The sequence below is a fragment of the Rhamphochromis sp. 'chilingali' genome (assembly GCF_963969265.1).
Source record: "Rhamphochromis sp. 'chilingali' genome assembly, chromosome: 4".
NCBI lineage: Eukaryota > Metazoa > Chordata > Actinopteri > Cichliformes > Cichlidae > Rhamphochromis > Rhamphochromis sp. 'chilingali'.
Window position 1 is genome coordinate 7,588,545 of NC_137948.1, and position 14,601 is coordinate 7,603,145.

The window sequence follows — 14,601 nt, forward strand, 5'->3', positions numbered from 1 at the left end:
TACTGCACATTCACCCAATGTATATACTACATATATATATATATATATATATATATATATATATATATATATATATATATATATATATAATGTTCTTCCTCTACACCCCCCCCCCCCCCCTCCCCAATTTTTTTGCACATGTCGAGGAGCGTGTCAGGCTACATTTCACTGTGTGTTATACTTGTATAACTATGCATGTGACAAATAAAGAACCTTGAACCTTGAACCTTGAATATATTGGGCCATGCTGAGAACAATGGCCTCGGACTTGGAGGTTCTAATTGTCATTACTGCCACTTCATACTTGGGTGGGAACTGCTCCAATGCGAGCTACAGGTCACCACCTGATGAGACAAACAGAACCACATCATCTGCACAAAATCACCAAGGTGAAGGTCCACTTAGAAATTCTGCCCATTAAAATCTCCGAACAGAATCGGTGACAAAGTCCAACACCTCTTGGCAACAACTCCAACTTATTGCCAGCAATACACACCAAAATGTCGTTCTACTTGTACAGGGGCCAATGACTTGTAACAGCAAGGCAGACACCCTATACTGAACAGCTCCCATGGGATATCCCGAGGGTAACCTTTTTCCAACATTAATTTAAAACAGTTGCATTTTCCAACAAGTGCACTTTTTACAGTTGCCTAATTATTTCCTTGAGTGGGAGGAGTTACATATTGTCTCGAGATAAGCTTTGAATTATCATATTTATATTGCAGATTCCTAGTTAATTTCTCTTTTTTCCCTCTAATTGGATTATTTTCCTTAGCTTGGGCATGTCTTTAGTTTGGCCACCTTAACCTGCACTGCAAATATGGTGCACTAATCCACTGCTGTGATGAAAAATGGGGGAAAGAGAAGATTCTAAGGCCCTTTTATTTCTGCCTGCACTGCTTAGCTATCTTTCCTACAGAGATGTTCTAGTGACTTAAAGGAAGCATCTCAGTTTGTCTTTTGACACCACTGCACAGCTCTGTTCTTTACCGTTTAAGCGGATCATCTTTTTGATGGGACTCAAAAAATAAGACAGCTACAGTGTATGATACAGGGGGAGGGGGGGGGGGAGGGGGGGGGGATATCCTGGTTTGAGTTAACAACATATACACTTAATGGACTCAAAAGTAGAGAAGCAGGAAACAGGAGACAAGCTGGTGTAGAGGAATACCGGACAGATAATGCTTATTGTTAAAGAAGAGACAGTTTTATTGGCCGTGTGAGAGGCTGGTGTAAGAGTAAGCCATTTAGCCTTTAGCCTCCCCTGAGCATGCAAATGCTTTTAAAGGAGAGTGAGAAAGAATGAAACAGAAAGGAATGGAGATAGACGAGGGTTCTTTTTTATGTACAATGCTTATATGGTAAACACTGTATAAAGCTGAAGTGTTTATTTTTCCTGTGTGCCTGTAAACTGAGCTGAAATGCATTGAATTTAAGTGACAGAGATTAAGTGGGAGTGGAAAAGGAGAGAGAGGAAAACAAGAGAAAAGACCGATGAGAGGAAAAGAACCTGAGAGATTAGTGAGTGAGAAAGAGGCGAAGTCACAGAAAAGTGAGAGACAGGTGCAAAAAGCCCAGGAAGATAGGATCGTGGAGCAGTGAGTGTGTGTGTATGTGTGTCCAGTTACAGTTTTTCTCGATTGCTAAAACACATTTCTTGAAACTACGCCTCATATCCTCACAACAGTAAACACAAATCCATAACATCTCACTCAATTTCCCAAACATCCTATTTCCAGGTCAAAATGAAGCTCTACACCCAAAACTATTCACTCCTGCTGAAAAACCAAACTTTGCCCTCAGACATCAAACACAAGCCCTCAAAAACACACACACTACAACAGAGTTTTGCACACTGGTACAATTAATTCAAAACAATAGTTCCAAAACAAATAGGTTGCTTATGGTTCTCCCCTTCAAAACCCTTGTCACATGATAAACACAAAAGACGCAACCAATGTATGTACAGTGGCACATTGTCATTCATGTACTATACAGTACAACACACACCAGAAACATTATCCCACCTCAGCATCTTGTCTTTGGTCTGGGTCAGGCCAGAGAATCTCATCCACATCACAGGCTATATTGGCCCCAGCCAGGCAGCGGGGGTAAAATCCTCTTGCATGCCTGATCCACCCCTGGCATGCATCTACTGATATGTCTAGGCAGGCCTCTTCCATGGCCTGAAGGAGGTGAACACAGACATAAGGTTCTCGGTCATACACTTTCCACCGCCATGCCGAAAATAACTCCTCTATCAGGTTTAGAAAGGGAGAGTATGCAGGCAGAAAGATATTAGAAAACCTTGGGTTATTGGTAAACCAGTCACGAACCAGAGCAGCGCGATGGAAGCTGACGTTATCCCACACAACAACGTAGTGAGGCTGCTCTGGCTGTGCTGGTTCCCTGTAGTCCAGCTGGAACATATGTTGTCTTAAACCATCAAGAAAAGCAAGGAGAAGCATAGTGTTATAGGGTCCTAGTACGGCATGACGGTGGAGTACCCCTCGTTGGCTGATGGCTGCGCACATAGTGACATTCCCCCCACGCTGACCAGGGACATTTACAATAGCCCGATGGCCAATTATGTTCCTCCCTCTTTTCCTTCTTTTGGTCAGGTTAAAACCTGCCTCATCCACAAAGATTATTTCATGGGGAACAGGCCGTCCTTCAATCTCAAAGATTCTCTGCAAAACACATAACACAGTAGAGTCAGTCGGTACCCTGAACCACAGTTCAAGAGTGCTGAAATGGCAGCATAAACTGCCATGCTGTGATGGTACACAATACTTTATACAGTATCAAAACTCATACCTGAACATATTCCACACGTTGGTTCTTCACTCTGTCAGAGTTTCGTTCGAAAGGGACTCGGTATGCCTGTTTCATCCGGAATTGATTCTTTCGGAGGATGCGGTCAATTGTGGAGAGGCTGACGGCATTTATGCCTCGAAAAAGATGATCATCCTCAATCACTCTCCTTTGAATCTCTTGCAGGCGGATTACATTATTTGCAATTACCATGTTTACAAGTTCCCTCTCTTGCTCCTCCGACAAAAGCCTTAACCTGCCTCCACCAGGTGGTCGTCTCTGTGTCCTACAAAAATAGAAGCACTCATTACTGTAACTGTCACACATTCATTTTACAGGCAAATAATGGAAACATACTGAAACTCAAGACACATAAGTTCAGTAACTTAAACGTTACTGTACAAAGCAGTCTTACTGCAAGTACACCTACCTGTTTTCCTCCCTGAAGGTTCTGATGATGGAGGCAACAGTGAAGCGACTCAAATTTGGTTGTACTCGTTGCCCAGCCTCCCTCATAGTCATCCCATGGACAAGGACATGGTCAACTAAAGTGGCTCGAATTTCATCCGAGACTGACTGTCTTCTTGCCCTTGCTCTTCCCCTTCCTTGTCGCCGTCGTTCTCCACCTCCACCTCCTTCACCACGTCCTCCTCCTCCTCCACCTCTCCCTCCTCCTCCACCACCTTCCTGTTGTCCTAGACCACCTCCTCCTCCTCTTCCACCACGTCCTCCTCTTTCACCACGTCCTCCTCTTTCACCATGTCCTCTTCCTCCACCACGTCCTCCTCCTCCACCACGTCCTCCTCTTTCACCATGTCCTCTTCCTCCACCACGTCCTCCTCCTCCACCACGTCCTCCTCTTTCACCATGTCCTCTTCCTCCACCACGTCCTCCTCCTCCACCACGTCCTCCTCTTTCACCATGTCCTCTTCCTCCACCACGTCCTCTTCCTCCACCACGTCCTCCTCCTTCACCATGTCCTCTTCCTCCACCACGTCCTCCTCCTTCACCACGTCCTCCTCCTTCACCACGTCCTCTTTCTCCACCACGTCCTCTTCCTTTGCATCTCTTTGGATCCATTGTTTCAAATCTGAATGAGCTGACTTTGGCCCTTTTATCTATCCATCGCAGGTTCTGATTGGTGTGTGCTAAATTTTGACTCCTAGTGTTTCCACCTGGTTAATTGTGTGCTAATTGAGCTCAAGCTATGCTGACTTAAGTTAACATTATTGCATGCTAGTGCTTTCTAAATGACTACATGGTGTAAGCACTGTAAAATGTAGGGATTTGTGTGTAGAGTTTTGCAGTAACAGTTCACCAAATTTGAGTCATGTGTCAAAGCAGGGAATAGTGTTTATAGTTCAGGGAAATGGGTGAGCTTTTTGAACAATAGCGTTACGGTTTTGAAATTTTAGTTTAGAGGTCTGGTTATAGTGTTTAGGCAATCGAGAAAAACTGTAATGGAATACCATGAGATGTGACTGATGCCTTTAACAGCAAAGGCTCCACACTTGTATTCAGGCAAAATCTACAAACAGCTTTGTTTGATTTGTCTTTTTTATTGTATTCTTTTTGTCCCGACGTTCTCAGCAGATGCTAATATTGTCATGGTCCTGAGTCTGAGGACTCAGTGTTTTGTGTTCCTTATGCTTTTGTTCATTCAGAGTGTGTATTCTGTTGTGATTTTGCCATTTGTTAGGTTTCTGTTCTTTGCCTGCCTGCTTCCACTTCTCTGTGTTCCCTCTGTCTGTCCATGGTGTTATTGTGTCTGCTCATGAGTCTGCCTGTCAAGTTCAGTGTCCGGTCTGGTTCTCTGTGTCTGTTAGTTTCCTGTTTTATTCTGAAAGTTCATGTCTCATGTCAGTGTGTTCAGTTTTACCTCTCCCCTGTCTCGTTAGCCTTATTGCTCCCAGCTGTGTCTCCCTCCTGTGGCCCATTCCCTGATTACTCCCCGTGTATTTAAGCCCTGTGTTTTCCTGTGCTCTCTGTCGTGTCGTCTGTTTAACGCCATGTCAGTCTGCATTATTCTGTTACCTGGTATTCATTCTGCGTCTCTCTGCCATCTCTCTTTGTGCATTTCGCTCCTCCTCCCGTGAGTGTCTGGTTTAAGTTTTGTTCTTTAGTTTTCCCAGTTTAGGTTTTTTTACTCCCCGCTCTGCTCTTCCTGTTTTGTCACTTTATCACCTCTGCAAATAAATTTTCACTCGCACCCCAGTCAGTGCCTGCATCTTGGATCCTTTTCTCAATTCACCACACGACTGCTGTGCAGCCGTGACAGTACGACGCGACCACAAGATGGATCCAGCGGTCTTGGCCGGGGAGAGCGACCTCACACGTGCCCTACGCCTGGTGGACTGGGTAACCCACACCTCCAATGCACGAGCGAAAGTTGTGGGGATAAATGCCGTTGAGGCAATCCTGGCCGGAAATCCCTATCTCCACCAGGTCCGGGGATTTACAGACTTAATCGCTGAGCTGCATAAAGCCCAGGAAGCGGTGCAAGCTCGGGAAGTAGCCAATTGTGCCCAGCAACAATGGACTACGACTGCCACAAAGCATCCGTCTCAGATTCACCCACCGGAGGTTTCACGGCCCGACCCCCCAGAGGTTTTTCCCTGCCTGTCGGAGCCGTCAGCGGTGGGGAGGAAACATTCGCGCCACCGACGCTTCACCCCACAGCTGGATTCAGGGACTCCTGTGCGACCAGCTGTGGTGAGTTTTAAGGACGCTGGTGCTTCTGGGACTGTGTTTTCTGGGGCCGTTCATGGGGAGGGTAAAGACAGTACACGGCGTTTACCTACCTTCGTGGTAACTGACCTCTCACAAGTTGGCATTTTCAAAACATCCATAACAGTAGCTGACTGTGTTTCATCCACTCCACCACCAACTCCAGTCTCACTTCAACCAGTACATCAGCCTTTAGCCAGTTCATTAGCCCAGCCTGCATCTATGCCATTAGCCCGATCACCCGTTCCCTCCATACTGGAGGCTGTGTCTGTGCCACCCATTTTGAATCTCGTTCCTAGCACCCATTTTGAGCGGAGAGACAAATGCATTAAAACCACTCTAGTTTCTCAGAAACTGGCTAATTTAGAGACTGTTACTCGCCCCAGGGCCTCCCCAGAGGCTGCGTCTCAGCCCCCAGCAGACTCAGGACCCCTGGCGGTTAAGAAGCCAGCTGAGGACCACACCCGGCCGTTGCTGCCTGAGCAGACCCAATGCTCTGTGCAGCTGCAGTCTGCCATGTGTTTGCCAGAGGCCCGTGCGCCTGCTGGTTCTGTTGCGTCGCTGCCAGAGGCCCGTGCGCCTGCTGGTTCTGTTGCGTCGCTGCCAGAGGCCCGTGCGCCTGCTGGTTCTGTTGCGTCGCTGCCAGAGGCCCGTGCGCCTGCTGGTTCTTTTCTGTCTCTGCCAGAGGTCTCCGCACCTGCTGGTTCTGTCCTGTGTGTGCCAGGGGCTTTAGTGCCCACTGGTTCTGAGACTGTTTTTGCTGGGGGGCCCGAGGAGCCCGTCCAGCCTTCTGCCTCGTCAGCTGGGGGGCCCGAGGAGCCCGTCCAGCCTTCTGCCTCGTCAGCTGGGGGGCCCGAGGAGCCCGTCCAGCCTTCTGCCTCGTCAGCTGGGGGGCCCGAGGAGCCCGTCCAGCCCTCAGCTGCAGTCTCATCACCAGCTGCAGTCTCATCACCAGCTGCAGTCTCATCACCCTCGCCTGGTCCAGCTTCCGCTTCCTCATCAGCATCGCCTGGTCCAGCATCTGCTTCAGCATCGCCTGGTCCAGCATCTGCTTCAGCATCGCCTGGTCCAGCATCTGCTTCAGCATCGCCTGGTCCAGCATCTGCTTCAGCATCAGCTGCTTCGCCTGGTCCAGCATCTGCTTCCTCATCAGCTGCTTCGTCTGGTCCAGCATCTGCTTCCTCATCAGCTGCTTCGTCTGGTCCAGCATCTGCTTCCTCATCAGCTGCTTCGTCTGGTCCAGCCACTGCTTCTTCCTCATCAGCTGCTTCGTCTGGTCCAGCCACTGCTTCTTCCTCATCAGCTGCTTCGTCTGGTCCAGCCACTGCTTCATCCTCATCAGCTGCTTCGTCTGGTCCAGCCACTGCTTCATCCTCATCAGCTGCTTCGTCTGGTCCAGCCACTGCTTCATCCTCATCAGCTGCTTCGTCTGGTCCAGCCACTGCTTCATCCTCATCAGCTGCTTCGTCTGGTCCAGCCACTGCTTCATCCTCATCAGCTGCTTCGTCTGGTCCAGCCACTGCTTCATCCTCATCAGCTGCTTCGTCTGGTCCAGCCACTGCTTCATCCTCATCAGCTGCTTCGTCTGGTCCAGCCACTGCTTCATCCTCATCAGCTGCTTCGTCTGGTCCAGCCACTGCTTCATCCTCATCAGCTGCTTCGTCTGGTCCAGCCACTGCTTCATCCTCATCAGCTGCTTCGTCTGGTCCAGCCACTGCTTCATCCTCATCAGCTGCTTCGTCTGGTCCAGCCACTGCTTCATCCTCATCAGCTGCTTCGCCTGGTCCAGCCACTGCTTCATCCTCATCAGCTGCTTCGCCTGGTCCAGCCACTGCTTCATCCTCATCAGCTGCTTCGCCTGGTCCGGCTCCAGCATACTCATCAGCATCGCCTGGTCCGGCTCCAGCATACTCATCAGCATCGCCTGGTCCGGCTCCAGCATACTCATCAGCATCGCCTGGTCCAGCCTCCGCTTCGCCTGGGGCTGCAGGGGCCACGCAGCCTTCAGGTCCCCTACTACCACCTCCACATCGTCGGTCATCTGCCAGGCCGCTTGTTGGGCATCTCCGCCACTGTGGACGCCCTCCTGAACGCCCTCCTGAACGCCGCCACTACCTTCCACGTGGCCGGCCTCCGGACTTGTTTCCACACCGCTGTTGCCGTCCGCACGGTCGGCCCCCAGAGCTGTTTCCACGCCGCTGTTGCCGTCTGCACGGTCGGTCCCCAGAACTGTTTCCACACCACTGCCTACTGCGTGGCCGGCCTCCGGACCTGCCCCACTGCTGCTGCCTTTCACACGGTCGGCCCCCGGAACTGAACTGTTTTGGCCTCCGGGTCGGCCCCCTGACCTTGTCCGTCTGGGCCTTTTCGGACTATGTCCCTCCGTCCTGGACCCCCACCGCCCGCCCTGGTCGGGTCGTTTTCTGTTTTTTGGTTCGTGGGGGGTTTTTTTGGCTTTGGTCCGTTTTTGTGTTTCTGTTGGGCTGTCTGGTGCCAGCCCTTGAGGGGGGGGGGGGGTACTGTCATGGTCCTGAGTCTGAGGACTCAGTGTTTTGTGTTCCTTATGCTTTTGTTCATTCAGAGTGTGTATTCTGTTGTGATTTTGCCATTTGTTAGGTTTCTGTTCTTTGCCTGCCTGCTTCCACTTCTCTGTGTTCCCTCTGTCTGTCCATGGTGTTATTGTGTCTGCTCATGAGTCTGCCTGTCAAGTTCAGTGTCCGGTCTGGTTCTCTGTGTCTGTTAGTTTCCTGTTTTATTCTGAAAGTTCATGTCTCATGTCAGTGTGTTCAGTTTTACCTCTCCCCTGTCTCGTTAGCCTTATTGCTCCCAGCTGTGTCTCCCTCCTGTGGCCCATTCCCTGATTACTCCCCGTGTATTTAAGCCCTGTGTTTTCCTGTGCTCTCTGTCGCGTCGTCTGTTTAACTCCATGTCAGTCTGCATTATTCTGTTACCTGGTATTCATTCTGCGTCTCTCTGCCATCTCTCTTTGTGCATTTCGCTCCTCCTCCCGTGAGTGTCTGGTTTAAGTTTTGTTCTTTAGTTTTCCCAGTTTAGGTTTGTTTACTCCCCGCTCTGCTCTTCCTGTTTTGTCACTTTATCACCTCTGCAAATAAATTTTCACTCGCACCCCAGTCAGTGCCTGCATCTTGGATCCTTTTCTCAATTCACCATACGACTGCTGTGCAGCCGTGACAAATATTGGTCAAGCATAGCTCTTTTTGAAGGACTTATGACATTCATGCTCGACTGCACGCATTTCGCAGTTCTCATCCATTTTTAACTTTTTTCACCTTTGAAATGAGCAGATCTAATAGAAATTTCCCTGAAGGCATGCTCACAAAAAAACTGGGTTACATGAATTTGAATATGTTTCATGGAAGAAAAGCGCTCAGCCTTTGTAGTTCAATATCTCAGTGGTCCTTTGCTCATTTTAGCATGTGCATTTTGTCAGTATTAGGTGCGAATGTGACCCTGACCAGGAATGTAAGTGCCCATATATTCCTTTGGATGTAGGAGAAATATCATTTTGACTTTGGGCCATGCCAGAGTGAGAAATATTTTACATGCAAACTGAGAAGCCCTTGTTTGATGTTGACAGGAAGTATCTTTAGCTCAATATTCCATTAGAAAAACTGTAAAACTGTAACATAAAGGATCGCATTTATCCACAAAATAAGTTTTAACAACTGACAATGGACACATTTTCACAAACATCACCCGAAGCCTTCTACTCTAAAAACTGAACTCCAACAAACAGGTTCAGCCTTTATGAAAACCGGCGGATGTGAAGCGAGGGATGCAACATGAGGTCCTCTCAACACATTTATCTGTGACTCAGTTCATATTTAGCCACGCCCCGTCTGCTCTGTGTTCTGCGCTATAAATGTTACCGTGATATAAGCCTCGTTACCACACAGCTGCCGTCATGCAGGCACACACAGACACAAACACACACCTTATCACCACAGTTCACTGACCGGATCATCAGTCATGCATTCAATTACATTATGAGAATAGCCTTTATTTGAATACAAGGGACAGTGCTGTGACTATATGCAAGTTAAAGTAACACACAATAGTAGCACTTCTGAAATCACCACAGGCAAACTAAGCATTGCTTGCTTAATTGGTGTTTACAGTTTGTGTGTTATCCAAATATATGGACACAACTGCAGCTAACGGTATGGTTACATAAGTTTTTCCACGTTTTGCACATTCACAGCTTTCAAAAAGGATGAATCCATGCGAGTAATATTAATCAGTGTCACAAATCACTAAAGACCATTACCACTGCTAATTTGAGATTAGGTGCAGCTGTGGCTCAGCTGGTAGAGCAGGCCATTTACTATTTGGAAAGTTTGTGGTTCATTCCAAGGTTCCTCCAGTTCACGTTGGACAATATACTGAACCTTCTCAAGTGAGATGTATCCATCAGAGTGTGAGTGAGTGTGTATGAGACAGATAAAAAGTGCTTAAAGTGCATAGAATAAAGCACTGCATGAATGTGTGTAAATGGGTGAATTTGGCTTGTAGTGCAGAAACGCTTTGAGTGCTCAGAAAAAGCAGAAAAGTGCTATATATATATATATATACCCGTCCATTTACCAGTACAGAAGTTTGTATTCTGATAGTGTCTCCAAACTTAGTGCAAACTTTGTGCAGGCTGACTGAACACAGGGTCAGAAGTGAATGTTGAACTGCCCATGAGCCAGTTTTGGCTGTAGATTGTGCTGAAACAGAAAAAGAAGACGAGTGCTTTAAAATGTCCCTTTCTGAAGTGATGGAGTAAATGTTTGCATGCCCAGCTCATCCAACTCATCACTTGGTCAGAGGGGAGTAGTACAAAGCAAGTTTTATGGGTCAGGAAGCTATGTCAAGCTTAAAGTCAGAGTTTTGTGTGTCATGAAAGAGGCTCTATTTTTTTTTTTAACCTGGTTAAATCACCATGGTAACTTGTGCTGAATGCATAACCTGCTCAAGAGCAGAGTTTCAGTGTAAAATTGGAAGTGCCATGTTTTTATTTTTTTTTTTTTTATGTGCAGTATGTATTTTGTCCTGTTGAATGTATTTGTGCAACTTGTTAAGCAGGAACTACAGTATCATCACAAATGAAACCCAGCTGTAAAGTTACAGCCTACAGCTTTACTGTGCAGTGCACATTCACTGAAATGTGCACATATTCAGCTGGTGATGCAGAAAATATAAATATAAATATTTTTTATATATATTTATATTTTTAGACTGGATTCTAAGCTTAGAATTGTGCTGCCAAGTCTTTCTTGTTTACTCAGCTGGAATTTCAACTACTGGAACACGTACCAAGAATGCCTTTTCCAGCAATAAAATGAATTTCGCTTTGATCTGCAGACAAACTAAAGGAATTTCCACGTCTCTGTTTTCAGGCTATGGCACAGTAACCTTTAATGTTTATCCTCTAATCTGCAGCAGCTCCTCTTAGAAACAAACAGTGCATTCTGCATTCAAATAATTAACTGGAATAAAAATTGGGGGGTTTTTTTACCGCCCTGTGCACTAAATCCCAAGATTAACAATTTTCGACAGCATTAATCTTGTCTTATTTGCAACAGGATTTTATGATACTGTTATGTTTATGTTCCTTATAGAGTTTCTCTCAATTATATCATCATCTCTGATTGGAGGAACCAGCACTCAGTGGTCTCAGTTTTGGGACTTTGTAAAAACATGGGATTTGGTCATTAAATTATCACCAGGGAACGTGACATTTAATCTGATTATTAGAATTAATTTGTGTTCCTAAATTTATTTAAATGCCCCACATTGAAATTTTCCTACACTGTAAAGGATGAAAATCAGCATAATCTTAGCAATCTTGTGAGATACCTGGTCAAAATGCTTCAGCTTCTTTCTTAGAAGCTCACTGTCTTTAGAAGTGTTTATTAAATTTAGTTACAACAACAGATGAAGGGTCAAGTTTAGTTTTTTTCCAAAATTCATGTGACGTGATTCAGGTACAGGCGTGATATGGACTTGGAATAAAGAATGTGTATAAAGGCTGATACACCATAAGAAAGTCTGCCTGCCACCATGCATAAATCAGATAGCTGCTATTTATACCCTTGGAGCAAATGTTTACATTGAAGCTTGGAAATGCTGCAGCATAATTACTGTCGCTGAATTTATTTCACATAGTGGCTCCAGGTCAGATCCAGGCTCTCTGCTCAGCTGCGGTCAATGATTAAGATACTGGCTGCATATCAATAATCACAAATTCTTCCTTCCCTTTCATCATTCCAAGTTGGATGGCATCCTTATCTCCTTTCCTTGAGCCTCATCTCAATGCCTTTCCTTCTTTCTGCCCTGCCTACCCCTTTCTCTTCTTTCCTTCTCTCTTTCATCCTTTATCCTGGCTTCCTACTATTTCTTCCTTCCATTCTCATTTCCTCCATTCCTCCTCCTCGCCTTCATTTCCTTCTTATCTTTGACATTTCATTCCTATTCCCTTCTACCCCAGCTATCTTTCCTTCTTTCTTCTATGAATCTTTTTGCACCAGATCTTCCCTCTTTTCCAATCTTTCTTCTATCTCCCCTCCCTTCTTTGTTTTCATCTTTATCTTCTTCCCCCCTCTCTCTCTCTCATGGCCCTTCATCCATTCCTATCTTCAACCCTTCATTACCCGATTTCCTCGCTTCCTCACTGTCTAGCTTTCTTTCCTCCTTCTATCAGTCATTTCTTGCGTCCTCCCTCTTTTCCTACCTTTCTATATATATTTTATGAATCTTCTCTGGACAAAGCTGCTCTTGTCTGAAAAAAAATACACTTTTGTATGTTTTAGTTTAGTCGATTAATTTTACTGCTAGTTGAAAATAGCTTAATGATTATAAGTTTAACTTTATTACAACAATCAAACGAGCCTTCAACAAGATAACTTTAAAAGTATCTCATGCTAAATATGTAATGTTTTGTACCTATCCTTTGCTACAAACTATAAGAACAAACAAGAAATTAATACAACTTTTAATTAGTGTCGTAATTGGGGTGAAACGAAATAAGGTCATCAGATTCATCCGAAGACACGCATTGCTAGGAGGGTTTTTATCAAACGCCTGCAGCAGACCAAGCCCCCTCCTCCCGACTAAAACCCTTATATCTGCTTTCTGTGTGAATAAACAAAATTGGCACAGGCCTCGTATAACCTCTAAAAGTCTCGCTACCTGTAAACGGGGAAACGGAACTGTAATCTGTTTTGCTTAGTGAAATCACATCGACCCTTCAAAACAAAATTAGCATTCATCAAAATTCATTTGCCTTTCTCCAGATTTTTCCGCATTTCGTTTTTGTTGACCTAGTGTTAGAGTCGTAAGAAAAGAAGTTTTAGTGCAAAAACCTAAAATTAATGTTTTGGCAGGAAATCTTTTGCGTATTTTGACGATATTTTTGCTAATTATTCAAATGATAAAAACGAGAAAAAGTTTGGAGTCGACATAGCGATGACCACAAAGCACTGGAGGATGGCAGAAAAAGACAAAGTTACTAAAAGACGCCTCGGAGAATGCACAGTAATTCAGCCTAATCACCCCAGAATCACCAAGTTAACTATCAAGACACTGACGCGCAGAGAGGCTCCAGTGTCCTGGAGCCTTGAAAACCATGCAGCCAAAAATCCTCATGCGTCTGTAATCTGCAGAATATACTATATAACTCTACCTTGAATAAACGCCACTCACCTTGCGCCTTCAAACCCACGAGTAAAAGCAGCAAAGTCCATCTCTCCACAGACTGCATCTCTCCCTCGTGTCGTTTGGGGATCCTGTTCACTTTTTTCCTGAAGGAAGCCTGTCTCTTTAATCGATGAGACGAGAAATAATGTGAGAGGGCGTGAAAATGTGCCTCTCTCCCCTGGTGTCGTCTATCTCGCTTTGTCGGTGCGCTCCTTCCTGATATGATCCCAACTTGACTTCATACGTCCCTCCCCTACGAGCGCAAAAATCTCCTCTGGCGCATCCATACGGATCAGCACAGGGAGGGAAAACCGTCCCAACATGCGCAAAGTGATCCCAACACTGAAATGTCAAAGATCGAAGAGGATATGAACCTAAACTTAAAAGTATGACACATTCAAACTTAAGTGCCACACGCATAATATGCTGTAATGGTTTTTGGGGGGCGCTCAGTGTGACATTGTCTGATCTGATCCAGGTCCAACAGTAAAATCTGCGGATACTTTATCTCATTCCAGCTGTTACATATTGGTTAGAAAGTTGCACGGCACACGCAGGACAGAATGATTTGTTTGTGAGACGGTCAGTGAGTTTTAGTGTGCGCTCTCCGTGGTGCTGAAGTGTCCACACAACAGCCAGTTTACTTTATTTGACTCATTTTTAGCCTTCACGGCGTTTTCTTGTTTGAAATAACGTTTTGGAGCACGTCCGCATAAACCAGCGAGTTCGAGAACAAGTACTGCATTAATCCAGCGAGTTTGCTGAATTCCAAAAACTGGAGCTAGACCCCTTTGCATGCTGTGTCTTCACCCGACCACTGAAGTGCAGCACTGCGCTGTTCTGAGGAGGAAAGTTTATCTGCTCGGAAGCATGCTTCCTGCCGCTTTGAAACACGCTGTTCGCATTATAAGCTCCCCAGGTTTCTGTTTACCAGCGCTGATTAAGTTTAATTTTAGCCCATGATTTTACACGCTTGGTTTGACGTCATCAAAGAAAGTCATTAAGGAGAGGAGGCTTAGCGGAGCAGTGCTGAAGTGAACTGAGCCGACACAAAAGCCTAAGGTGAGTGGCGAGAAAGGGAGTGACACATGACTCTGAGACGTGTCCGGGTGCTGCACACGCGAGCTGTCCACACCTGCTTGGGGACACAGACACAAACACACAATGGCGAACAGATGCTTCCTTCAGTCAATATATAGACAGAATGAAATATAGTTTGACTTAAAGTAGAGCATCATTTCCACATCAGCCCCAAATATACTGAAAGTATATCCTACTAAGATGTGTCGTTTGCTCAGAGGACACCGTCACTGGCTGTCAGGACAGTCTTTTCTACCTTACTTTTAAAGAAATAAC

General features: G+C 45.8%; 2 protein-coding genes across 2 annotated transcripts in view; both read right to left on the bottom strand.

Moving 5' to 3' along the window:
- LOC308395405 (neuronal acetylcholine receptor subunit alpha-3-like) overlaps positions 1 to 13,309 on the bottom strand; it is a gene marked incomplete at its 5' end in the record, with an annotated part of 33,888 nt that extends 20,579 nt beyond the window's left edge. The window contains one exon of the mRNA XM_080880248.1: positions 13,252 to 13,309. Within this exon, the coding sequence (XP_080736374.1) occupies positions 13,252 to 13,309 (58 nt within the window). The remainder of the gene's footprint in view (positions 1 to 13,251) is intronic.
- Positions 331 to 3,623, bottom strand: LOC308395908 (uncharacterized protein; the record flags this gene model as incomplete). The annotated part of the gene is made up of 4 exons (XM_080880959.1): positions 3,248 to 3,623; positions 2,821 to 3,103; positions 2,561 to 2,693; positions 331 to 344 (listed from the first exon to the last, which is right to left on the bottom strand). The coding sequence occupies exons 1-4, from the start codon at positions 3,337 to 3,339 to the stop codon at positions 331 to 333; spliced, it is 522 nt and encodes a 173-aa protein (XP_080737085.1). The 5' UTR covers positions 3,340 to 3,623.
- Positions 13,310 to 14,601: the final 1,292 nt, after the last annotated feature.